The sequence below is a fragment of the Pelodiscus sinensis genome, chromosome 31, assembly GCF_052426305.1.
Source record: "Pelodiscus sinensis isolate ZL-2025 chromosome 31, ASM5242630v1, whole genome shotgun sequence".
Classification (NCBI taxonomy): Eukaryota; Metazoa; Chordata; order Testudines; family Trionychidae; genus Pelodiscus; species Pelodiscus sinensis.
The window spans coordinates 13,172,544-13,198,091 of record NC_143082.1 but is presented as its reverse complement, the minus strand read 5'-3'; the positions used below and the strand labels follow the sequence as shown (position 1 = coordinate 13,198,091).

General features: G+C 64.1%; 1 protein-coding gene across 7 annotated transcripts; it reads left to right on the top strand.

Annotated features, from left to right (window-relative positions):
- Positions 1-232: 232 nt before the first annotated feature.
- STAT6 (signal transducer and activator of transcription 6) lies at positions 233-25,532 on the top strand. 7 transcript variants are annotated; one of them, XM_075901815.2, is made up of 23 exons: positions 233-541; positions 2,417-2,712; positions 6,401-6,532; positions 8,052-8,190; positions 12,688-12,771; positions 13,367-13,505; positions 15,795-15,856; positions 16,051-16,199; positions 16,418-16,549; positions 17,245-17,433; positions 17,524-17,611; positions 18,626-18,748; positions 19,067-19,159; positions 19,605-19,811; positions 19,892-19,986; positions 20,496-20,632; positions 21,731-21,877; positions 21,999-22,068; positions 22,618-22,746; positions 23,102-23,176; positions 23,387-23,479; positions 24,352-24,498; positions 24,586-25,532. In XM_075901815.2, exons 2-23 carry the CDS (start codon positions 2,705-2,707, stop codon positions 24,710-24,712), a joined length of 2,565 nt encoding a protein of 854 aa, XP_075757930.2. In that variant the 5' UTR covers positions 233-541; positions 2,417-2,704; the 3' UTR covers positions 24,713-25,532. The 7 variants fall into 7 exon arrangements, with proteins under 7 accessions (XP_075757930.2, XP_075757932.2, XP_075757933.2 ...); XM_075901817.2 differs by lacking the exon at positions 2,417-2,712 and having other exon boundaries at positions 234-541; XM_075901818.2 differs by lacking the exons at positions 233-541; positions 2,417-2,712 and adding an exon at positions 4,344-5,215.
- The last annotated feature ends 16 nt before the right edge of the window (positions 25,533-25,548 follow it).

Genomic DNA, 25,548 nt, shown 5'->3' with positions numbered 1-25,548 from the left:
GGGTGGGGGCAGGGGCTGCGGGGCGGGAGCGAGGGTCCCCGGCAGGGCTGGGGGCCTGGCCGGCAGGGGCTGCAGAGCAGACGTGTGCTGGCGGAGCGGGAGCAGGGGAGTCCCGGCCACCCTCCAGCTCCGGCCAGTCCTGGGTCCAGCCCTGCCGGGGGCGTGGGGGGGGGCACAGGCCGGGGGAGCCAGAGGCCGCGGCGCGCAGGGCTCCAGCCGCAGCCAGGCGCCGCAGACGGCCCGGGTGCGACCCGCCCTCCCCAGGCCTCCTCCCTCTTCCTGCCGTGGGTTACTTTCAGTTACAGTGCAGAGGCTCTGATGTCAGCCTGCGAGAGCCTCTCCCGCACCAATCGTCACTTGGCGCCCCGTCCAGCCCTGCCAAGCCGGAAACCCCACGGCGAGCGCCCCACGGGGAGCGGGCGGGGGGCCGAGAAGCCCTGAGCCCGGCCCGCCAGCCCCCGGCCCCTCTGGGGCAGGATGGATTAAACAGACGCGGCCGCTGGCAGCAACGTCTACAGCTTGGCACGGGGCTGGCCACAAGGTAACGGCGAGGCTGGACAAACGCGCCCCCCCCCCCCCCGGGAATGGGGCTGGGGGCCGGGCCATCTAGGCACCCAGGGACCAGCTGGCGGGAGGGGGAGGGAGGGGATCCGCTCTCCCAGCTGGGCTCGCTCGGGCCACCATGTGCCCCAGGAACGGGCTTGAGGCCTGGCCAGGAATGAGGGTCCCTCCCCGCCCCCCGGCTACCTGCCCAGGCTGGCAGGAGCCACGGCTGCCTTTAAAATCTGCAGCCTGCTGAGGAAGTTGGCTGCTTCCTTCCAGGCATCCTGCCAGCTGGGCAGCCCGGAGGCCTGACAGCGAGCGAGGGAGGAAGCCCTGGTGTTGCTGTTTTGTTGACCAGTATTACCCAGACTCGAAGGCTGTTGCCCCAGCCCGGGGCCGCAATGCCACTGAGTTTAGAGGGAGTGGGGACTAGTGGTTAGAGCAAGGGCTGGGCGCCAGGACTCCTGGGTTCTCTCTCCAGCCCTGGAGTGGCTCTCTCCTCAGCTCCAGCTGGAGGTGGGGCAGGGAGCCAGGACCCAAGCTTGGCCACCCAGGAGCCGTACAGCTGGACGAGTCTCTCTGGAGTTCCCAGCCGGGGAGGGGGTGCAGCAGGATAAATAAACCAAAAGGGGGAGGGGGGTCCGGCCCTTTAAGGGAAGTCACTCTCTCACTCCTGACCATGGAAAGAAGGGATTCTGGGACTTGGAGTCCAGGGAGCCCATGGGTGTGGCCTGCAGTGCATGCTGGGAAAGGGAGCAGGGCTATAAAAGAGCTCCCTTTGGGATGCTCAGGCAAAGCCAAGAGAAGGGACAAGTGTAGGTGTCAGGAGTAGGGCCTCTTGGGAGGCTGTGGCCCTTCCCCAGCTTGCATGGCTCTGGCCGATAGGGGAGGGGGCTAGCTGTTGTCCCCCCACCTGCCCCGAGCGCTAGGTGCCCGCTGCTGTGCAGGTCTGAGCCCCCTTTCCAGAGGCCTTGCAGGGGGATGCTGGGCGGTGGGGGGCAGGACTGCTGCAGCGTGGGGGACAACCCCAGTCCCGAGCCGGTGTCTATAGGGGGAAAACCAGGCCTCCCTCACCCAGCGGGTGGGGAGGGGAGCAGGGCCGTGTGCTTTCAGAGCTAGAGGACCATATGCTTTCCTGCCATCCCCCTCCTCCCTGTGTGCCCCCCCCCCCGAACTGAGCTCCCTTCCCGCAGGGGGGGCCCAGAGGCGAGCGACTCAGGAATGCCCCTGAGGAAGGCGTGCACAGGAAATCCGCAGTGGGTGCTGCCCCCCCTCCGGTGGCTTAGGGTAGCTACAAAAAGAGGAAGGCCGGGGAGCGGGAGAAAGTGGAGAGGGAGGAAAAGTGGCCGCAGCTCCTGGCGGAAGCCGAGTTTCTCTCTGCGTATCCGGCTCTCTTTTCCATCTCCGTGGGACGGGGTATCCCCCTGCCCCTGCCCCCGAAAGTGGCAGCCCCCAGCTGGCAGGCGCGCCGGAGAGTGGCTGGACGGCGCTTTCCCACGGTTCCCCTGAGGGTATCCCCTTCCCGGCGCTCCTCATGCGCCTCCCAGAGAGAGATCCGTGCCCCCGCCTGCCTCCGGGGGAGGCCGGTCCCTCGCAGTCCGGGGGGAGTTTCAGGCCGGTCAAGGCGTGGCTGATGGGAAATTCTCTGCCGGGGCAGCGTGGAGCAAGAGGAATGTGGCTGGGTAGGGCTCCGGGAGTGAGGGGGAGAGGAGCAGGCCAAAGACTGGATGCTGGGTTGTGATGCAATCTAAGGGGCCAGGCCGGATCCGGCAGGGAGGTTTGGGGAGACCAAGGGTCACCTGAGGCCTGGTGGGGAGAGGCTCTTTGCTCTGACTTGATGCCTGTGCACCCCACTCTGCCCCCACTTTTCCAGGCAAACAGGGGAGGGGAGGCTGCAAGGAGAACACCCAAGGGGCTTTTCTGCTCCTTGGAATCTCCCCCACGGAGCCACGGAGAATCCAGGGAAGAATCGGGAGCAGCTTCCGGGCCTTTGTTTTCACAAGCGCCCCTGCACGTTCGCGCTGCTGCGGCGCCTCGTGAAACGCAATCGTCTGTCCTTCCTCAGCCCTAGGCAGGGAGTTCGTAGCCCTTGTTCCCATTAGTCCCCGGACGAGGGTCATGTCAGGTCGTCGTGAGAAATCCTGCCCGGCGTGATGAAATCATGTGTCGGTGAGTTCTGCAGGCTCACCAGTGTGTGTTCAAACCACGGTGGCTGTGCTGTGCGTGGGGGCCCCTGTGGCTCCCAAAGTCCCCCGTGATTCTACGGCTGCAAACCGCCCTGCCCTTCCTGTGGGCGAAAGACCAAGCTCCACCGAGCGTCAGACACGGGTGGGGTCAACTGGGGAAGCCCCGTTCTCTCTCGCTCTGAATCGGCAGAGCTTTCACTGGCATGCGAACTGTAGCTTGTGGCTTCCCGTCTGCCACACGCCCGGGCAAAGGGGGTTAGGAACCTGCCAGCCTGAGAGAGGGGGGTTGGCTTGGCAGCTTTCAGATGGCTTGTATGCCTTGAAATCTGAGCCGCGTGGGACCTGAGCCGGCTTGGAGAGAGAAACTGAGGCTGTGAGAGGCGGAGTCATGGGAGGCAGGTGGTGGAGCTGGGACTGATCTCCTGGACTCTACCCCTTGGGCATTCCTTCCGCCACGAGTTTGAAATCTCTGCCGGCTTCTCGCCACCAAGAACAAAAGCCGCACGGGGTGGGCGGACCCTGTCTCAGCCCCGGACCCGAGCAGAGAAGCTGCTAGGTTGGGAACCAGGGCCGCACGGGACCCTCGGAGTCACGCGGCTGGTGGGTGGGGAAGGGCCCAGCGGGGGCGCAGCCGCCAGTACAACCCTTTCCTCGCGGTGCCGGTGCCTTCCTGCCCCACAGGGGTTGGGGGGGGAAGCAGGGGAGCGGGTCGGCTCCTGCCTCTTCTTGCCAGGAAATGACAGAGCAGGTCATGAGTAACCGCAAACAGCTGGGCTACCGCCTCCAGTGCTGGGACCGGCCTCCGCTTCCCACTGCCTATGACTAAGTAGAAAGCCCACGGAGGCCTCCCTACTTCCCCGGTGGGGCCTCGCCTCCTCCCTCCTTCCCCTGAAGGGTCCGGGAATACCTGCTGCCCAGGGGAGAGGAAAGGGGTCACCTTGGCAGCTGCCAGTCTCCAGAAAGGGTCCTGCCGAGCCGGTAGCAGCCAGCTAAGACTGCAACCGTCGGCACGGACCCCCAGCCCAGCCGCACGGGCCCCCAGCCCAGCCGCACGGACCCCCAGCCCAGCCGCACAGGCCCCGCGCCGCGTCTACACACCCGCAGCCCCGCCGGAGCTGGGAAACCGGCAGAAGCACGCTGGGCACGCAGACAGCGCCGTGGGCGGCCGATTTGCCCCGAAAGCCACCGAGGGGTAGCCGGGGGTGGGGGGTAACTGCCCAGATCGGAGCTGATGCAGGATAGGAGCTGCCGATTCCTGCCTGCTGCTGGTGGGAGGCCTGGTCTGCTGTGTGGCCCCGGGTGCCAGGCGGGAGGCGGGATTTCAGGAGCTCCGGAGGGGCTCAGAAACCACGGGTGAGGGGCCCGGCGCCTCTTTCCGGTAATGGCACTTCTGAGTTGGCCTGGCCTCCAGCCCCGAAACGTGGTTATCACCTGCCCGGGTGGACTTGATCCGCAGGCCCGGCTGAGCAGCCCCGACACACCCCAGGGGACTCTGTCTCCGGGGGGGAGGGCTGAGGGGACGGGGCAAAGGGGCGTGGTTGGGCCGCACGTGCCGAGGAATCAGAGCGTCTCCAGGGTGAAAGTCGTTGGGGGGGGGGGGAATTCACACCCCGCTTCACGGAGCCGGTCCGGCTCTGAAGGGCCACCCACGGGGAGCCGGCTTTGTCGTCCCCCCACCCCCGCCAGCGCCTCCCTTCGCGGGCCTGGCTGTAGCTTTTGAGACCTGGGGCTCCCAGCAAACTCAGGCCGGGGCCGGTTCTGCTCGGGTCCTGTTTTCCCCCCAGCAGGGTCCATGTTCAGCCGCGCTCTGCAAGGGGGTGGAGATCGCTGGGGTGACCCCGCGGGTGTTTACCAGCGTGAGCTGGCTCCCTTCCCATGGGCGTGGGGAGACTGGAGTTATCTGGCAATGCTGCATTTGGGCCAGGATCCACAGTCAAAAATTAACCCATTCCAGGCCCCCCAGAGCTGTTGCCGGCTTAGGATGGGGAGAGGACGGAGCCCTGTCGATTTCAGAGGGCCTGGTGAGGGGCCTGGGTTTGTTTCTTCCCTTCATGGCTTCGCCGCATTCTGCCGCCCCCGGCCGCGGGCGGGCAAAGTGGGTGGTGCCCACTGGCAGCTGAGAACCCTTTTCCATCTGCGCCACGCGAGTGGAAGGGGAGGAAAAAAAAGGCCTTGGGTGTTTGCCATCCGTCACGCAAACCCACTTCCCCAAGCAGGCGGCTTTGGTTTGCTTTCGCCGAGGGGCCGCTGCGTGTTGTCAGCCGGGGCTGGTTTCCTGGCCTGGCCCGCGAGGCCTCCGCAAACGCCGGCTCGCCTCCGACTTTGCCTCCGGGATTGTTTGGAGCCGTCTCTAGGGCTCAAGCTTCACTCCTGAGCTTGGATCCCAGAGGGAGCCGGCTCCTGCCAGCGTCTCTGCGCTCCGCCTCCTTTCCGAGCAGAGACGTGCAAAGATCGGGCTGCAGGGGAAGACGCGGGGAGGCCAGCGTGTGAGCAAACTGGAGCGGCTCTATGGAAACCCAGGGCAGGGAGGGGGAGGCGGCTATATAAGACCTGGCCTGAAATGTTTCTCGCTTGCAAACGGTGGGTCCTGGCGGGATTTGCCAGCTGGACCCAGGAGCAGAACGTGTCCCGTTTCCAGACTCTGGAAGGACTAAGGTGGCACAAGGAATGCAAGACGGGAGCGGATCTTTGATCTGTCTGTCTCCGCCAGGAAGCAGATATGGGGCACGGGGGGGAGGGGAAGTTTCTTCCTGACCTCTAAGAGTTAGGGGGCAGCATTTGTCCTGGAGCATGAGAGTTTATGACCTTCCCATTACAGCTCTTGGTCTAGAAACGTCCGTGTGTTCCCACTTGCCAGGACATCCCGTGCCAGTGAATCCCACCCGTTTGTTAAGCGTTGCTGAGATGGTGGGGGGCAGGGGGCAGCAGGCTCCCCAGGAGGAGGGGGGCGTGCACGCTGGGGTGGAGAAGGGAGAGGCGATGCCAGGGAGGGAGGTGGGGCGGGCACAACAGGCTTTGGAAATGACGGAAAGGGTGGGCCAAGCAGAGATTGCGTGCTTTGCTGCTGAACGGGCAAGCTGGGGGTGTGCGGCTCTCAGGCCCACATGCTCCAACTCCCTCTGCCCTAGACTTTAAACCTGTCCTCAGTACTTCTCTGCCCCCTCCCGAGCACCAGCCTGTAAGATATTTATCTCCATACAAACAACCCTGCCCCATGAGGCTGTGTATTCTCCCTGTTGTAGAAATGGGGAAACTGAGGCACATCACCACCACCACCACCCCCCACCCCCCCACCGCACAGAGCAGGGAATTGAACCGGGCTCTAGCAGCATAACCACCGGGCCACCTGTTCTTTCCCCGTCCCTTGTCCCTGACACGTGGGACGATAATGATGCTGATCTCTTCTCTTCAGTGGCACTGCTCCCCTCCTCCCATTTATGGATGGGGAAACTGAGGCATGAGGCAGAGCCGCAACTTGCGAAGGCCCCGCAGAAGACCAGCAGCTGAGTGGGAGCCAGAGCCCAGGTTTCCGGAGGCCTAGTTCAGGGCTCTCTCCACTAGTCCACATTGCTCTTTCCGGGGTCCCCGAGGGAGAAGCCAGGTAGCTTGCAGGGAAGGTTTGGGGGGTTAACGGCGGCTGGCTCACGTGGTCCTCTCCTGCCTATTTTTAGCCCCGTAGGCGGCAAGATGTCCCTGTGGAGCCTCGTCTCTGCCCTGCCTCCGGAGCACGTCAGCGGCCTCTACGGAGAATTCCCAGGCAGCCTGCGCGGGCTCCTGGCCGACTGGCTGGAAAACCAGCCCTGGTGAGCGCCAAGCGCCCGTCCCGGGCGCCCGCCGAGGGGCAGGACCCACAACCTGCCCCCGCCCTGCTCCCTCTCCCCTCCCCTCCGCTCCCTGCCCTGCCTCCCCACCCCCACCCTGCTCCCTCTCCCCTCCCCTCCCTGCCCTGCCCCCCACTCCCGCCCTGCTCCCTCTCCCCTCCGCTCCCTGCCCTGCCTCCCCACCCCCGCCCTGCTCCCTCTCCAGCCCCCTCCTCTCCCGTCCTGCTCCTGCTCCTCCTCCCCTCCCGCTCCCTCACCTGCCCTGCCCCCCACTCCCGCCCTGCTCCCTCTCCCCTCCCCTCCGCTCCCTGCCCTGGCCCCCACTCCCGCCCTGCTCCCTCTCCCCTCCCCTCCGCTCCCTGCCCTGGCCCCCACTCCCGCCCTGCTCCCTCTCCAGCCCCGCTCTGGCTCCTCTTCCCGTCCCGCTCCCTCCCCTGCCCTGCTCCCTCTCCCCTCCGCTCCCTGCCCCGCTCCCTCCCCTGCCCCCTCCTCTCCCGCCCCTGCTCCCTCTCCAGCCCCGCTTCCCCCCACCCTCCCCTGCTCCCTCCTCTCCCATTCCACTCCCTCTCCTCTCCTTCTCCTGCTCTGCCCCGCTCCCACCCTGCTCCCTCTCCCTTCCGCTCCCTGCCCCCCCACTCCTGCCCTGCTCCCTCTCCAGCCGCCTCCTCTCCTGCCCCGCCCCCTCCCCCGCCCTGCAGCCTCTCCCTCTCCCCTCCACTCCCTGCCCCGCTCCCTCCCCTGTCCCCTCCTCTCCTGCCCCTGCTCCCTCTCCCTCTCCCCCCGCTCCCTCCTCCGCCCTGCTCCCTCTCCCCTCTGCTCCCTGCCCCCCCACTCCCACCCTGCTCCCTCTCCAGCCCCCTCCTCTCCCACCCCGCCCCCACTCCCTCCCCCACCCTGTACCCTCTCCCCTCCCCTCTCTCCCCCGCCCTGCTCCCTCTCCCATCCTCTCCTTCCCCTGCCCCCCCACTCCCGCCCTGCTCCCTCTCCAGCCCCCTCTTCTTCCGCCCCACCCCGCTCCCTCCCCCGCCCTGCTCCCTCTCCCCTCCACACCCTCCCCTACCCTCCCACTCCTGCCCTGCTCCCTCTCCAGCCCCCTCCCCTCCTGCCCCACCCCGCTCCCTCCCCCGCCCTGCACCCTCTCCCCTCCGCTCCCTGCCCCGCTCCCTCCCCTGCCCCCCTCCACTCCTGCCCTGCTTCCCCTCCCGCTTCGTCCCCCGCCCTCCTCTCCACTCCCTCCCTCACCCCCCCCTCCACTCCCCCCTCCCTTCACTCCTTCCCCTGCCCCACTCACTCTCCCGCACTGCTCCCTCCCCTGCCCCACTTGTTGTTCTTTCCTCTTGGAGGAACCAAGCCGCAGCTCCGGCTCCTAAAATCCCCAAACAGGGCCCTGAACATCGGGAGCAGTTTGAAGACCGTCCCGGCCTGGTGGGAGGAGGTGGGGGGGGGAAAGTCTGGGCCGTTTGCAGCCGTTCCTCTCACCCGCGCTTCCCTCCGCCGCCAGGGAGTTCCTCACGGGCACCGACGCGTTCTGCACCAGCGCGGCCAACGCGCTGCTCTCTGCCATGGTGGAGAAGCTCCGCAGCCTGCCGGGTGGCAACAGGCAGCCATGTCAGGTCCTGCAACACATCAATAACCTGGAGGTAGGCCCGGGACGGGGTGCGGGGCAGGGGACTCCCAGGGGTGGGGGGGCACCTTGCCAGGGCTAGGAGCATGTCACGTAGCAATGGGACACGGGAACACAGTCCTCAGCCTGGGTGGCCGGGGTGAACCCCTTGGGGCATCCGCCCCCCCCAGGCCTGTTCGCTGACAGCTTGGGACTTGCCTCTGCGGCGCCTCCTGCTGGCTGCTCTGGGGGATTCGTTCTTCAGCCCGCAGGGCGCCTCCTTCCGCCCCCGGCCTCACTCCGACGCCCCAGTTCTGGACTCACGGCGCCACGGCGCCCCCTTCAGGCTGCTGCCCTCTGGCCGTGCCCGCGCCAGTGTCTCTCGGCCGCCTGCCGGGGGTTTGGTGGTAGGCCTTCCGTCTCAGGAGCCAGCCACAGTCTGCATGAGCCACGCCTTGGTGGCCAAGTGGGATGCAAGAGGTTGGGAGGGCACCCAGGCCCGTTTGCGACTCTGGGTCCCGACCCAGGGACCCTCTGGTGGCTGCCTTGTCATAGAATCCCAGGGTGGGAAGAGACCTCAGGAGTCATCGAGTGCAGCCCCCTGCCCAAGGCAGGACCAACCCAACTCAATCACCCAGCCAGGGCTTTGTCAAGCCGGGACTTAAACACCCCTAGGGATGGAGACTCCACCCCCTCCCTAGGGAACCCATCCCAGCGCTTCCCACCCGCCTAGGGAAAGAGTTTCTCCTAATATCCAACCTAGATCTCCCCCACTGCAACTTGAGACCATGGCTCCTCGTTCTGCCATCTGCCCCCCCTGAGAACAGCCTCTCTCCATCCTCTTTGGAACCCCCCTTCAGGGAGTTGAAGGCTGCTCTCAAATCCCCCCTCACTCTTCGCTTCTGCAGACTAAACAAGCCCAACTCCCTCAGCCTCTCCTCGTAGGTCATGTGCTCCAGCCCCCTAATCATTTTGGTCGCCCTCCGCTGGATCCTCTCCAATGCGTCCACATCCTTTCTAGAGTGGGGGGCCCAGAACTGGACACAATACTCCAGATGTGGCCTCGCCAGAGCCGAATAAAGGGGAATAATGACACCTCTGGATCTGCTGGCAATGCTCCTCCTAACGCCCCCCAATATGCCGTTAGCCTTCCTGGCTACAAGGGCGCCCTGTTGACTCCTGTCCAGCTTCCCATCCACCGGATCCCCCAGGTCCTTTTCTGCAGAACTGCTGCTCAGCCATTCGGTCCCCAGCCTGTCACGATGCTTGGGAATCTTCCGTCCCACGGGCGGGACTCTGCACTGCTCTTGTTCCCGGGGACGCTTCCCCTGCGGCCCCTTTACACCCTCCTGGCCCTTGTAGCAAGGCCACAGCCTTTCAGCCTTTTCTTGCCCCGCCGAGCCTGCTTCCCCAAAGGGGCGTCTCTGGGAGCCAGGTCCTGCACCATCCCTGGTCAGGGCCCAACTGCCTAGGCTCTGCTGAGCAGCTCCTTTTATACAGGCCTGCCCCGGCAAGCTACACCCTGATTGGCCCATTGAAAGCCTTTGGGCTCTCCCCTCCCCCGCCGCTTGCATTAACCCCTTCCTGCCAGTGTGGCGCAGCCGCCCTAGCACACAGCTGTCGGGTGGGCCTGCCTGTCTTGCATGCGGTGAGACTGCAAGGTCTCAGCTCAGATCCAAACAGGGCAGGTACTTTCCAGCCTGAGCCCCTGAGCAAAGGTGTTCTCTCCAGGCACAGGTACGAGCCAGAGGACCCCGGCCACGGAGGACCAATATGGAGTTAGGTTTATTTTGGTCCCAGATACCATTTCACGCTCACCTCGGCCCTCCTTGCAGCATCGAATATTACAACCCCGGGGCAATTTTTTGCATCCCTTGAACCTTCCCCCACCACGCTCCACCCGCAATGACTTTTTCGGGGCAGGGCAAATATATTTTTCATGTCTTTTGCATTTTGAGCGACCCTCTTTTTCTTTTTAACGAGTGTCAATGTTTCGGTAAAAAGTTGTGGGATTTTTGATTGACTTTTGATTTAAAATGGCGGGGAGGGGATAGGGAGGTTGGCGTTCAAACCCCAAAGTGGGGACGTGTTTTTTACTGAAAACCTTTTGCTCTTTCATTGCTCAGATGGCATCTTGTTTTTTCCCCCTTCCAGGAAAGTTAAAAAAATAAAATCTTTGGAAATTTTCCCAGCAAAAAAAAATCGTGGATGCTTTTTGGATCTGCTCTACTAAATACAAAGAAGGGATTAAATCTTAGATCAATGTGTCTGAGTCTCTGTTGATTTAATCATTTTTCCTGGTACAAATTTATGCCCATCGGGCACTTTGCCCAAACACATATGCCCGAACTTTCTTTACAGGACTAAAAATATTGGCACTCTCTGTTAAACTCTTTTTGTAATTCCATGCTAACACCAGAATCTTCGGTGCTAGTCGCTTAAAATCACAGCTGCTGTGTACCCCAACTTGGAACCATCATACCAAACTCCTCTGTTTTGATTTTTAGCTTGTTTGGAACATTCACAGAGGACCAGAATAGCTTCTTGTGCTTCTTGTAACCCACTGGAGCATGGGAGGGATTTTTAATTGAAATCCTGTTTGGGCCAAAACCACCAAGACCTTAGAACGGCAGCTGTTTATGACAAAGGGGATCCTTTCACCCAATCTTCCACTTTGAAAACTTGCCAAAAAGACAAGGTTTTGGATTTTTTTTTCCCTCGCACTTCATAACAAAGTTTTTTAGGGGGGAGTTGTGACTTTTCGCTATTTTGTACAACCCGAGAAAGGTATCGATGTAAAAAGTGAAAATCGAAAGAAAACATTTTCAAACGGTTGAAACAAAACCTTTCATAGAATCATAGAGCTGAAAGAGACCTCAGAAGGCCATCAAATCCAGCCCCCTGCCATAGGCAGGACCAATCCCAATTAAACCAACCCTGCCAGGGCTTTGTCAAGCCGAGACTTAAACACCTCTAGGGATGGAGACTCCACTGCTTCCCTAGGGAACCCATCCCAGCGCTTCACCACCCTCCTAGGGAAACAGTTTTTCCTAATATCCAGCCTGGACCTCTCCCACCACAACTTGAGACCATTGCTCCTTGTTCTGCCATCTGTCACTACTGAGAACAGCCTCTCTCCAGCCTCTTTGGAACCTCCCTTCAGGAAGTTGAAGGCTGCTCTCAAATCCCCCCTCACTCTTCTCTTCTGCAGACTTAACAAACCCAAATCCCTCAGCCTCTCCTCATAGGTCATATGCTCCAGCCCCCTCATCATTTTGGTGGACCCTCTCCAACGCATCCACATCCTTCCTGTAATTGGGGGCCCAGCACTGGACCCAATACTCCAGATGTGGCCTCGCCAGAGCCGAGTTAAGAGGAATAATCACATCTCTGGATCGACTGGCAATGCTCCTCTTAATGCAACCTACTATGCCATTGTGATAGAAATGTAGCCGTGTTAGTCTGGTGTAGCTGAAACAAAATACAGGGCTATGTAGCACTTTAAAGACTAACAAGGTGGTTTATTAGGTGATGAGCTTTCGTGGGCCAGACCCACTTCCTCAGATCAAATAGTGGAAGAAAATAGTCACAACCATATATACCGAAGGATACAATTAAAAAAATGAACACACATGAAAAGGACAAATCACATTTCAGAACAGGAGGAGGATGCAGGGGGGGGGGGAAGGTAAATGTCTGTGAGCTAATGGTAGTAGAAGTGATAATTGGGGAAGCTATCTTTGTAATGGGTAAGATAGTTAGTATCTTTGTTGAGACCGATGCATAGAGTGTCGAATTTTAGCATGAATGACAGTTCAGAGGATTCCCTTTCAAGTGCAGATTTAAAAGGCTTCTGAAGCAGGATGCAGGTAATTAAGTCGTTGAGACAGTGTCCTTTCTGGTTGAAATGGCAAGAAACTGTTTTTTCTTTGGGATCCTGTCTAATATCTGTTTTGTGGGCATTGTCCTTTGGCGAAGTGTCTGAGACGTTTGTCCAATGTACAAAGCACATGATAGCATACATTATATATGCCATTAGCCTTCTTGGCTACACTTTCAATTGAGCCAAGCCATTTTCTTTTTCTGGATTATTGGGTGGCAAAAATGTGCCAAGAGTTTGAATTTGCATCCCATTTTTGAGTGGGGGGGGGGGGAGAGAATTCTAAAATCTCACACTTTTGTGGGACAGGAAAACTATTTCTCATCCGACACCTAACCAACCCCACTTAATCTGAGAGCTGCCTTTGAACCGACAGAGGTCAAACCTTGAGTCTTTGCTGTGTTCTAGTCTAGTGGCCCTCCTACCCTCCTTGTTAGGGTGAGCTACTGGGGAGGCGAAGATCCGTGGGCTCGTGGCTGCGGGTATAACCTGCAGCCACGGAATTCTCCACTCACGCCCACAAGCAGGGCAGCACATGCTGATTTGCACCAGTTTGCACGTGTGTGGAGGAGGCCGCAGGAGGCTGGAGTCTGGGGGAGCATGGGTAGTCTCCTGCTATTCATGCTAACGGCGTCCCCTCCGTGCCCGTTACAGAACACGTTTCGGAGGGACCCGCTGCGGTTGGTGGGAATTGTGAAAGGAATTCTGGAGGGCGAGAGGGCGGCTTTGCTCAAACAGGTCAGTGACTCACCTGAAGGGGCGTTCCCTGGAGCTGCACGTGCACACACGCGCACGTGCAAACGCCCACGTGCACGCCTCCAGCCCCTCCTACCCAGCAATTGCACTTTGTCCTTCGTCCCAACCTACAGCCTTCCCCCACCTCGCTGCAGCTAGCAGCATCTGCTGACCTGTGTTTGGCCAGGGAGGATTAGGGCCCTAGACAGGGGGTGCGTATGGCAGTCAGCCCCACTGGTCTGCTGTCAGATGGCAGGAGTAGGGCTCTGTGCCGTGGGATTTCCCAGGGGATTGTGGGGGCCCAGCTACAGAGATGCTGTTTGGATCACATTGGCCCAGGGATCTCGTGGCTGGTGCTACGTGGGTCTCGCTGCCACGGCTCGGGCCATGCGGTGTGTGGGCGGTTTGCCCCCCTCTGGGTAAATGAGCCCCTCCCCGGCGGTTCTGTATCCTCCCGCTGGGGGGCTGCCATCCTAGGGAAGTGCATGACGCCACAGCATCTGAATGAGAAGAGATGCGGCTCCGGGTCTCCCCCCGCAGCGGGCCTGATGGGGGGGCCTGGGCTGATGTATAACACCCCCCGTTGCTGCTTCCCTAGGATCGCCACTTGCCGCTCAGCTTCCACCGCCGGCAGGAGGAGCTGAAGTTTGGATTGGACCTGCAGAGGCTGCAGCACCGCGTGGGGGAGATCCAGGCGCTCCAGGAGCGGTGGAAGCAGATGGCAGAGGGGATCAGAGGTGAGAGGCTCTAGGAGGGGCTGGCAGGGGATTGGAGGGACAGGTGGGAGGGGCTGCAGGTGTACAAAGGAATGGAATTAAAGAAGGGCTGGCAGGGGGTTGCAGGGACAGGTGGGAGGGGCCAGAGGTGTGCAGGGGGGTGGGGTTAAAGGAAGGTAATTGAAGGATGGGTGGGAGGGACTGCACATGTGCAGAGGGGGTGGAGCTAAAGAAGGGCTGGCAGGGGATTGGAGGGACAGGTGGGAGGGGCCAGAGGTGTGCAGGGGGGTGGGGTTAAAGGAAGGTTATTGAAGGATGGGTGGGAGGGACTGCACATGTGCAGAGGGGGTGGAGCTAAAGAAGGGCTGGCAGGGGATTGGAGGGACAGGTGGGAGGGGCCAGAGGTGTGCAGGGGGGTGGGGTTAAAGGAAGGTTATTGAAGGATGGGTGGGAGGGACTGCACATGTGCAGAGGGGGTGGAGCTAAAGAAGGGCTGGCAGGGGATTGGAGGGACAGGTGGGTGGGACTAGAGGTGTGCAGAGGGGCGGGGTTAAAGGAAGGTAATTGAAGGATGGGTGGGAGGGACTGCACATGTGCTGAGGGGGCGGAGCTAAAGAAGGGCTGGCAGGGGATTGGAGGGACAGGTGGGTGGGGTTATGGGCATGCAGATGGGGTGGAGTTAAAGAAGGATTAACAGGAGATTGGAGGGACAGGTGGGAGGGGCTGCAGGTGTGCAAAGGGGGTGGAGTTGGGGGCTACACATGGACCCAGCCAGGTTCTAGACTCCAGACCCTGACAGGCACCCTAGTGACCAGGCTAATTATGCAGTTGCCATGGTAATGGCCCAAGAGGCCCCACCCACCCCATCTGGCCCCGGGCTGGGTTTGTTCCCTCCACAGCTCGCTCTGCCCGGGTCCAAACATGCCCCCAGCCCAGCCCCTGCTCCCCTGGCCCACTCCAGTGCCACACAAGGAGACGGGGGCTCCCCCAGCCTCCCTCAGCTTCTCTTTCCTGGCCCTCGGACTCCATCTCCCCGCAGTCCCCCTCCGCCCCCATGCACCTCCCCTCCCCACCCCAAGCTGGGAGCTGTGGGGCAGACATGCCCCTCCACGGTGCCTCCTGCTGGTAGTGCTGGGAATAGCTCTCGCCAGCCCACGGGGCGCTTCCCTCTGCCTGGTGTCTCCCCTCTCACCCCGTTCTCCCGTGCCGGACCCACGGCGCTCCCAAACCTCTTCAAGGCTCTGCCCTCCAGCAGTGCCTGCTGCAGTGTCCCTCGACCCCCTTCCGGCGGGGGGGGGGCTATCAGTCTCTGCACTCAGGGGTCCTCCCCTCCCAGGGAACCCCCAGTTCCCCTGTACCCGCCTTGCCTCCGTGAGCCACCGCCCATCTTCACTAGCCCCTGCCTGAGGGCAAGAGGCAGCCTGACATGGCCACTCAGCACTGGCAAGGGAGTGGGGACTCGTCTCTCTGCAGCCCAGTATCCTCAGGGCGCCCCAGCTCTGCCTGCCTTCCCCCAGCCCTGCTCCATCTCAGGAAGCCCCCAGTTTCCCCTGGCACCCCGGTCCCGCCTGCCTCCCAAAGCTCTTAACCCAGCCCCCCGCTGGGCCCTAATGAGCGATATCAGCTTCAGCCTTAGACTTTGCTCCCAGAGCTGGGTTTTAGCCTTAAAGAGCCAGTGTGGGGCAGGTGCCCCATCACACCCCCACCCCAACACACAAGGGGCTTGGAGAGTGGAGGGCCTCAATCTCTTGGTGGGGGGGGGGCTTTCCCCTGCATAGGGATGCCAGATAGCTTCACAAAAAAATCCCAAACAGGCAGGGAAAAATTGTTTGAGCCAAGAAAAAAAAAAGGCACCATGCCTTTAAATTTCCTCTCTCCCTCCCACCCTCGCGGACGCCGCCAGCTCTCCGTCCAAAGAAAACAGAAATACTGGACATTTTACATGTCTCTTTTTTTTACCGGATGGAAGGCCAAAATACCGAACTGTCAGGGCGAAAACCGGACACCTGGCAAGCCTACCCCTGCAGTCAACCCCCCCATCTTCCCTGCCCTCATCTCGCCCTTCCGAGTAAGCTCACCAGCTCAGCCCTGAGCTGGGTATCACAGGCCGGTGCTGGAGACCCAAGCCAGGGACCGGAGCCGACAGCCAGATCTGCCTCTGGGCTGGAGAACTGCTTCCGGCTCCTCTCCCCTGCTCCAGGCCCCCGGTACCCGCCCTGAGTGGGTGGGGGAGGGGGGGTACAGAAGCAGCTGCTTTTCTGTGGACACGCATGGGTATTAACCAGGCCTTTGTCACACCCCTTCCCACAGCCTGTCGGCAGCCAAATCTGCAGGAGTCCCCGCTGAAGACAGAGGGGAAACTCCAGGGGAACGTGAGTAAGGAAGGCTGGGGCGGAGGGTGACCAGGGGGGCGGACTGACAGGTGAGTGCAGATGCCATGGTAGGGAGGGGGGATGCAAAGTGACCCCATATCCGCAGAGAGGCACTCTCGTCAGGGCTCAGCTGCAGCGAGGGGGAGGACAGGCCTGCCCACCCCCGCCAACCTGCCCATCCTGTCTCACCCCAGGATCTGCCCGCTCTCCTGCTGGGGACCGTGAAGGAGCTGGAAGGTGCCAAAGTGCAGGTGCTGAACAGGCTGCACATCTGGAAGCGGCAGCAGCAGCTGGCGGGGAACGGGGCTGTGTTTGAGGAGAACCTGGCGCCGCTCCAAAAGAGGTGAGCCTGGGGACAGGAGCAGGAGGGGCACAGGGACTCTGGGGGCTCCCCTCTCCCTCCCAGCACTGACAACCCTTGGCTGCGCTCTGACTGCTGGTGGGTGCGGTGGGATCTGCACCGCTGTCTTGCCTGCGTGGGGCTGGGAACCACAGACCAGGCTCCCGGCCCAGCACCCTGGTCGGCTCAGACGTGTCCCCACCCGGCTGCTTTCTTGGCAGGTGTGAGAGTCTGGTGGACATTTATTTCCAGCTGCAGCAGCTGGTGGCAGCGGCTGGCGGGGAGCTGGGCTCCGACCTGCTCTCCCGGCTCCTGGAGAGACTCAACGCAGTGCTGAGCGCCCTGGTGGAAAGGTACCGCAGGGCAGGGCCCTGGCTGGGGGCAGCAGCGCTCCTGGGGGGCTCAGAGGGGCTGCTGCAGCAGAGGGGGACTGGACTTGAGGGCTCCCCTCTGGGCCGGAGTCTGCTTGGCCCTTTTGTGAAGGTGAAGAGACAGGAGCAAAGCACTTCCCAGGCTCCTCCAAGGGGATAGTGACAATGTGCCCCCCACTCGAACCACCAGCCCCCACTGTCCTCCCAGAGCTGGGGGAAGAACCCCGGAACCCTGGCTCCAGTCCACCTGAACCACTAGGCCCCACTCCCGTCCCAGAGCCAGAAATAGAACCCAGGTGCCCCGGGTCCCAACCCACCTATTCTAACCACTAGACCCCCCCCCACACACACACACCTGCCTGGAGCTGGGGGAAGAACTCAGGTCTCCTGGCTCTCAGCAACCCTCCTGCTCTAACCTCTAGGCCCCACTCCCTTCCCAGAGCCAGAAATGGAACCCAGGAGTCCTGGCTCCCAGCCCGCTGCACTGACCATCCCACCTTGCTCCTCCCCAGCCAGGAGGGTGAATGAGGAGATGGGGGGGCTCGGTGGGGAACGGGAGGAGGAGGAAGTTGGGAGGCTGATCCTGAGGGGCTGAGGAGTCTGGGATGGGACCCTCAGCTCCTGCCTCGGTGGAGGGACCCGCCGGCTCCCGGTCAAGCCCGTGACCCTCCCCCCAGCTCCTTCCTGGTGGAGAAGCAGCCGCCCCAGGTGCTGAAGACCCAGACCAAGTTCCAGGCCAGCGTGCGCTTCCTGCTGGGCCCCCGGCTGCTTCAGGCCTCCACCAAGCCCCAGCTGGTCAAGGCCGACATGGTGACGGAGAAGCAGGCGCGGGAGCTGGCGCTCGGCGGCTCCGGCACCCCGCTCAGGTGAGACAGCCCTGCGGGGGCGGCAGAGCGGGAAAGGGCGACCCCTCGTCTGTTAGCCCCTCGCTGACCGCCCTCCCCCTCCCCGCACAGCGAAAGCACCGGGGAGATCGTGCACAACACAGTCGCCCTGGAGACCAACAGCGCCAGCGCCGCGTCCTCCGCCACCTTCAAGAACATGGTGAGTCGGGTGCCCCCCCCCAAAGCTGGCGGCAACGAGCCGAGTTGGGAGCCGGGGTTGGGGCCCGAGGGCCACCAGGGTGTGACGGCGCGTCGGGGGCCCCCGACCCTGCACCGCCGTCCGCAGCCAGACGTGACTCTCCGCTGGCCAGTAGAGTCGAAGGGTTTATTGCTTCTCAGCTGGGTGTGGACACAGGAGCCAGGGCAGTGCCTCAGTGCTCCTTGGGGCAGGGGCTTCACCCCCTTCCTTGGTCTAAAACATCCTCCTTAGCCTAGCTCAGACTCAGCTCCCCGGCCCTACCCCCAGCCTGGGGACAGTCCCGGGGAACAGGGTTGTTATCGGCTCAGGCCAGGTGCCTGGGCCGATCCACATGGGGAGTGAGTCGGTGGGAATCGCACATAGCAACACAGCCAGGTGGGGACACTGGGTTACAAAGCAGACAGCCCCCCCACTATGTCACACAGGGACAGTTTGGGGGAAGGGAGAAGCAGAGGAAGGCTGCGGGGCCTGAGTGAGGGGCACCGGCAGGGCTGGGGGGCAGGGACTGTGGGTTGGAAGGGAGGGGCACCGGCAGGGGGCAGAGCTGGGCTGGCAGGGACTGAGGGGGTGGCAATTAGGGGCACTGGCAGGGCAGGGAGGCAGGGGCTGCAGGGCGGGAGTGAGGGGCACCGGCAGGGCTGGGGGGCAGGGAGCTGCAGGGTGGGAGTGAGGGGCACCGGCAGGGCAGGGGGGCAGGGCTGGGGGGCAGGGAGCTGCAGGGCGGGAGTGAGGGGCACCGGCAGGGCAGGGGGGCAGGGGCTGCAGGGCGGGAGTGAGGGGCACCGGCAGGGCAGGGGGGCAGGGAGCTGCAGGGCGGGAGTGAGGGGCACCGGCAGGGCAGGGGGGCAGGGGCTGCAGGGCGGGAGTGAGGGGCACCGGCAGGGCTGGGGGCAGGGAGCTGCAGTAACGCCCAGGGAAGATGCTGGGGCCCTGTCTCTCCAGCCCGGCTGTGACTCTCTCTCTCTGTCCTGGCAGCTGCTGAAGAAGATCAAGCGCTGCGAGCGCAAGGGCTCCGAGTCGGTGACGGAGGAGAAATGTGCCGTGCTCTTCAGCACCGACGTGACCTTGGGCTCCGGCAGCCAGACCTTCCACCTGCAGGTCTGGGGCTGGCGCTCTGAGGCAGGGTGGCTCCTGGCTCCCAGCCCTGTCCCTGGGCCCTGGGGGGGGGGGGGTGTCCCGGCCAGGCTGCCTGGATCCGTTTGCATCCGGGGCTGGAACTCGGCTCCGCCCTCCAAGGTCATGGGCCAAGCCCTGGGGCTCTTGGAGATGCGGCCGCTGAGCTCTGCAGTCCCTGTGCCTGACCCGGTGCCCATTTGGGCGCCCGCTGGGCCATCCCCAGGCCCGATGCCACGGTGAGGGTGGGCACCGCTCCCCCTGCCCCGCCCCCACTCATGGGCTCTGTCCTCCTCTCTCCAGGCCCTGTCCCTGCCTATCGTGGTCATCGTGCACGGGAACCAAGACAACAACGCCAAGGCCACTGTGCTGTGGGACAACGCCTTCTCCGAGCCCGTGAGCCCCGCAGGGACGGGAGGGCGGGGGGAGGGGTTTGCTTCCGCCGCCTGTGGCCACAGCACGGAGCCAGGGAGTGGGGGCTAGTGGTTAGAGCAGGCAGCTGGGACTCCTGGGTTCTTTCCCCGGAGGTGGGGGTTAGAGGAGAGGGGCAGGGGTTCTTTAAATTACCAGCTTGGGGGGGGGGGGTGTCTAGTAGCTAAAGCGAGGGGGGCAGGGCTTTGGACCCAGACTACGATCCTTTTCTCGGGAGGGGAGTGGGGTCTAGTGGTTAAAGCCGGGACGTCTGCCCAGGACTCCTGGGTTCACCCCTCATTTGGCCTGGCTGCCCCCCACTCCATGTCCAGGATGGCTAATAAATGAAGCAGGAGGGTGGTGCCAGGGGCCCGAGGGGCTGGGCGGGCCTGGGGGCCTGGCCTGACCTGCCCTCCATGCCCTGGGGCAGGGCCGGGTCCCGTTCGTGGTGGCGGAGCGGGTGCCGTGGGAGAAGATGTGCGAGACCCTCAACCTGCGGTTCATGGCGGAGGTGCAGACCAGCAAGGGACTGCTGCCGGAGCATTACTTCTTCCTGGCCCAGAAGATCTTCAACACCAGCACGGCCAGCCCCGAGGACTTCCACAACCGCAGCGTCTCCTGGGCCCAGTTCAACAAGGTGAGGAGGGCGGGGCGGGCTGCGGGGGCAGGCTGCGCCCTCGGGGCCCGGCCTCACCCCCTCTCTGCGGCTGCCCACAGGAGATCCTGCCCGGCCGGGGATTCACCTTCTGGCAGTGGTTTGACGGAGTCCTCGACCTCACCAAGAGGTGCCTCAAAAGCTACTGGTCAGACAGGTGGGTGCCTCGGGGTCGCCCCGGGAAAGACTGAATTGGGGGAAGGGGGTGCAAGAATGGTAGAGCCAGGGAGAGAACCCTGGCTGGCAACCCGCTGCTCTCACCACTAGGCGCCGCTCCTTCCCGATGCTGGGGACCCAGGTGGTGTGGTCCCTGCCCTTCCCCCATGCTTTAACCACTAGACCACGCTGCCCTCCCCAAGCTAAGAAGAGAGTCCAAGAGTCCTGGCTCCGTGTCCCTTCTGCTCTAAGCACCCAACTCTACTCCCTTCTCAGCTCTGGGGAAAGAATACAGGCATCCTGACTCTGGGCCCCCCTTTTCCTCCCCCCGCCGCTCTAACCACTAGACTCCACCTCGCTCCCAGAGCTGAGGACAAAAGAACCCAGGTGTCCGGATTCACAGCCCCGCCCCTTGCTCAGTAAAACGGGAGGGGAGGGAGGCCCGAGAGAGGAGGTGGGGTGGAGCCGTGGCTGCAGCTTGCTCTCTGATCCATCTGTCTGTCCACCCAGGCTCATCATCGGCTTCATCAGCAAGCAGTACGTCAGCAAGCTGCTGGGCGCAGCGCCTGATGGGACCTTCCTGCTGCGCTTCAGTGACTCGGAGATCGGGGGCATCACCATTGCCCACGTCATCCGCGGCAAGGATGGTAGGAGGGGGCAGTGCTCATCCCCAGCCAGCAGGGGGTAATAGAGCTGGGGGGAGGGGCAGTGCTCAGCCCCAGCCAGCAGGGGGCGATAGACGGGCGGTGAGGGGCAATGCTCAGCCCCAGCCAGCAGGGGGTGATAGAGCTGGGAGGGGCAGTGCTCAGCCCCAGCCAGCAGGGGGCGATAGAGCTGGGGGGGCAGTGCTCAGCCCCAGCCAGCAGGGGGTGATAGAGCTGGGAGGGGCAGTGCTCAGCCCCAGCCAGCAGGGGGCGATAGAGCTGGGGGGGCAGTGCTCAGCCCCAGCCAGCAGGGGGTGATAGAGCTGGGAGGGGCAGTGCTCAGCCCCAGCCAGCAGGGGGCGATAGAGCTGGGGGGGCAGTGCTCAGCCCCAGCCAGCAGAGGGCAATAGAAGTGTGGTGAGGGACAGTGCTCAGCCCCAGCCAGCAGGGGGTGATAGAGCTGGGGGGGCAGTGCTCAGCCCCAGCCAGCAGGGGGCAATAGAAGTGTGGTGAGGGACAGTGCTCAGCCCCAGCCAGCAGGGGGCGATAGAGCTGGGGGGGCAGTGCTCAGCCCCAGCCAGCAGGGGGTGATAGAGCTGGGAGGGGCAGTGCTCAGCCCCAGCCAGCAGGTGGCGATAGAGCTGGGGGGGGCAGTGCTCAGCCCCAACCAGCAGAGGGCAATAGAAGGGTGGTGAGGGACAGTGCTCAGCCCCAGCCAGCAGGGGGAGATAGAGTGGGGGGGGCAGTGCTCAGCCCCAGCCAGCAGGGGGCGATAGAGCTGGGGGGCAGTGCTCAGCCCCTGCCAGCAGGGGGCAATAGAAGGGTGGTGAGGGACAGTGCTCAGCCCCAGCCAGCAGGGGGCGATAGACGGGTGGTGAGGGGCAGTGCTCAGCCCCAGCCAGCAGGGGGCAATAGACGGGTGGTGAGGGGCAGTGCTCAGCCCCAGCCAGCAGGGGGCAATAGAAGGGGGGGCCGAGCTCAGCCCCACCAGCAGGGGGCGATAGAGCTGCTGGGGTGAGGTCCCGGGGAGCCCCCCAGCCATGGGGGGCGTCGTACCTGAGCCCAGGCACTGAGGCTGACCCTCTGCCCCCCTCCCCTTAGGCTCCAGCCAGGTGGAGAACATCCAGCCCTTCTCCGCCAAGGACCTCCACATCCGCTCCCTGGGCGACCGCATCCGGGACCTGGTCCAGCTCCGCAACCTGTATCCCGACAAGCCCAAGGACCAGGCCTTCGGGAGCCATTATAACAGTGAGTGTCCGGGGGTCCCTGGCCCTCCAGCGCCTTCCCCTGGGCCCTGCCCCCGCACAGACCCCCCCTTCCCTGGGGTTCGGCCGGGGGGGCCGTGTCTCACCCCTTCCTCTCCCCGCAGAGGAGCAGATGGGGAAGGACGGCCGCGGCTACGTCTCCACGGCCATCAAGATGACGGTGGAGAGCGAAAGGTAGGTGGGGGGCAGGAACCTCCCTCCCCTGAGCCAGCCCCTCCCCCGTGCTGGGGGGCTGGTGCTCTTGGGGTCAGGTAGACAGCACGCAGCAATGGCCCAGCCCCTGCCTGGTTTTTCTGGGGGTCAACGCCCCCCCCGCCCCCCGCTCCCCGCAGCCCAAAAAGGTTCCCCACCCCCGTCTAATCTTTTCCACCCTGGTACAGAATAAATTTTGTGTTGTGCACCGCGGCAGGTGCGACTGTGCACCACCAATAGAAACACCCCCACGGACGAGTCCCCCCCGACCCAGCCCTGCACCCGCCTGAATGGGGCTTGGGCAGACGGGCCCACAACTCCTGGGGCAGATCCCCCCCCCCCCAAGCCTACTAAGTGACCCTCTGCCCGTTGGCACAGGACGTGCCAGGCAGCTGGGGGAGGTGTTCGGGGTGGGGGCAGAGAGGAGCTAGAGGGTGGGGCCTCGGGAAAGGGGGAGGAGCTTGCGCAGGGCCTTTGGGTGACACATGAAAGGCCACGCCCCCCCGCTGCCACGGTGCTGTGTCTCTGCAGGGATCAGCTGCGGCTGTCCCAGGTGCCTCCTGAGGGCGTCCCTCCCCCAGCCCAGGGGCAAATATTCGACTTCCTGGGCCCCAGCCCCGAGCAGGCCAACCCGGTCCAGATGCTGCCCCCCGACATGCGGTAAGACGCCCGCTCCGACCCCCTGCGCTTAGTACCTGCCCGGGCGACCGTCAGCCCCAGGAGGCGGGGCCAGTGGGTCGGGCTGCTGCCCCGTGCCCTTGGGGGCGGGGTGAAGCCAGGCTGGCTTGTGCCCCTGGCAGACCCACGCTACGTGGCCCCGGCAAGAGGCCAGCGCCCCGCGGTGCCCAGCCCCGCAGGCTGGGGTTCAGCCTCTGCTTTCCAGTGTGGGGTTGCGTCCCGGGGCAATTAGAGCCGTGGGGCCCGCGGAGAATCCCCATAATGCTGGGGGGCTGTGGCCGGGGGGGCCTGACCCTCGGGCCCGGCCCTAAGGCCCTGTGCGTCTGTTTGTCGCCAGCCCTGCCGGGTACCCTACCCCGATGGTCCTGCCCCCGTTCCACGAGAACATCCCTGCCGCAGACCCATTCCACAGGTAAGCGCTGGGCCGGGGTGGAACTGGATTGGAACCGGCGTCTGCCGCAGCTCTCCTGTGCCCCATTCCCACCCCCCAGCTGAGGGGGGCTGGGTTTCACCGGCATCGCCCAGCCCCCGGGGAGGAAGGGGTTAAGGTCGCCTTCCCCGCAGCCCGACTGCCCCCCAGGGCCCTTTAACACCCTCCGCCCGGTTCTCGTCTTCGCTGCAGCCCCCCGACGTTGCTCCCCGTACCCGTGGGCACCACGGCCCCAGCGCTGCCCCTCTGCTCCGACAGCCCCTTCAGCAGCCCGCCGCTGGCACAGTAAGACACCGGTCCCCTGGGTCCCCACCCCTGCACAAGCCACTGCCTGCCCCCCAGCTCGGCCCCATGGCACAGTCCCCCACCCTGGGAGGAGACCGGAGCCAGAGTCCACGAGAGGGGAAAGGCCCCGGGGCCCATTTCCTGACCCCCAAGTCGGCCAGGCCCGACCCTGGGGCCCGATAGGGACCGGCCCCAGGCCCCCCCCCAAGTCGGCCAGTCCCGGCCCTGGGGCCCGATAGGGACCAGCCCCAAGCCCCGCCCCGCCCCCCCAAGTCAGCCAGTCCTGCCCCTGGGGCCCGATAGGGACCGGCCCCAGGCCCCGCCCCCAAGTCAGCCAGTCCCGGCCCTGGGGCCCGATAGGGACCAGCCCCAAGCCCCGCCCCGCCCCCCCAAGTCAGCCAGTCCTGCCCCTGGGGCCCGATAGGGACCGGCCCCAGGCCCCGCCCCCAAGTCGGCCAGTCCCGGCCCTGGGGCCCGATAGGGACCGGCCCCAGGCCCCGCCCCCAAGTCAGCCAGTCCCGCCCCTGGGGCCCGATAGGGACCAGCCCCAAGCCCCGCCCCGCCCCCCCAAGTCAGCCAGTCCTGCCCCTGGGGCCCGATAGGGACCGGCCCCAGGCCCCGCCCCCAAGTCGGCCAGTCCCGGCCCTGGGGCCCGATAGGGACCGGCCCCAGGCCCCGCCCCCAAGTCGGCCAGTCCCGGCCCTGGGGCCTGATAGGGACCAGCCCCAAGCCCCGCCCCCAAGTCAGCCAGTCCCGCCCCTGGGGCCCGATAGGGACCAGCCCCAAGCCCCATTCCCCACCCCAGAGCCGTCCAGTCCCTGCCCAGCTGGAAGCTGGCACCCCCCCCCCACCGGCTGCTCCGTGCCTTGCAGGAATTTGCTTCCCTGGATGCCCCCGGGCTTGGGGGACCTGTCTCCCGAGCCGCACGACGAGGAGATGCCAGAAATCCCCCCCTGCTCCCTCTCCAGCCTCTTCTTGCCCTGCGAGACCCTCCTGCCACCCCCGCTGCTGCACCGGGGGTAAGTGCACGGGGAAGGGAGGGGGCGGGGGACGGGGCTGGGCCGCGGCTGCCCCCCCAACGCGCCTTCCTCTTCTCTCCCGGCCAGCGTGGGCGTCAACGTGGACCTGCCCTCGGAGGAGGAGATCGACCGGCTCCTGCAGGACGCGCAGATGGAGGAAGGGGCTCAGCCCTGCGGCTTCCCCGGCGACCCCATGGCCAACTCCAGCTGGTGACCGGGCCACGGGTCGCCCCCTACTGGACACGTGGAGAACGGCGCCCACCCCGGAGAGGCGTGGCCAGGGGCCACCACCCCTGCCGGACTCAGAACAGAGCTGTGGGTGGGTGGGTGCTGCGTGGGGGGGGCAGCGTGGCGGGGGGGCTGTCGGGGTCCCTCCCATCACCGCCTCATGCTAGCCACGTACAAACGCCACCCCCCCAGACGCGCACATCCCCGGGCCTCAGCCCCCCGTAGCCCCCCCACTCTGGGTTGTGCAGGGGGGGACCTCAAGTGGGAGGAGGGGTCCTTCCGGGTGGGGGCTCTCAAGTGGGAGGAGGGGTCCTGCCAAGGGAGGGGGGCTGTTCTAGGAAAGGGAGCCCGTCGGGGGTTGCTAGCCCTGAGGCTGGGGGAGGGCAGGCTGCCTGGGGAGGGGCGTGGGTGTTAGCACGTTGCCCTGGGTGAATGAACCCACCATCCATTGCTGCCGGTGCCCCTCACTTCCGACCCTGCACCCCCAGCCCCTCACTTCTGACCCCACAGCTGTTGCCAGCCCTGGGCTCCCCCTCAGCCCCTCACTCCCACGCCGGCAGCTGGTCAGGCTAGCTTCCCCCCCACACACATACACACCCCTCTCTCCTGACCCCTGGCAGCCTAACCCTGCCCCCCCTGTATTGCCCCGGGCTCTCCCCTCCATTCGCTGGCACCCGCCCCCTCTGTGACGCCCCCCGCCCCATCCCACGGACCCCCACCTGGCAGCCAGGGAGTAGGGAGGGGGAAGAGATTAAGCCATAAAATAAAGTTTTATTCCAAAATAACAAAATAAATAATCTACTGTACACATTGCAAAGGAAA

What these genes read in the sequence shown, in the direction of transcription:
- STAT6 (XM_075901815.2), top strand. An exon ending in AACACATCAATAACCTGGAG is followed by an intron (nt 8,191 to 12,687) that starts GTAGGCCCGGGA and finishes TGCCCGTTACAG; the next exon opens with AACACGTTTCGGAGGGACCC. An exon ending in CTGGCGCCGCTCCAAAAGAG is followed by an intron (nt 16,200 to 16,417) that starts GTGAGCCTGGGG and finishes CTTTCTTGGCAG; the next exon opens with GTGTGAGAGTCTGGTGGACA.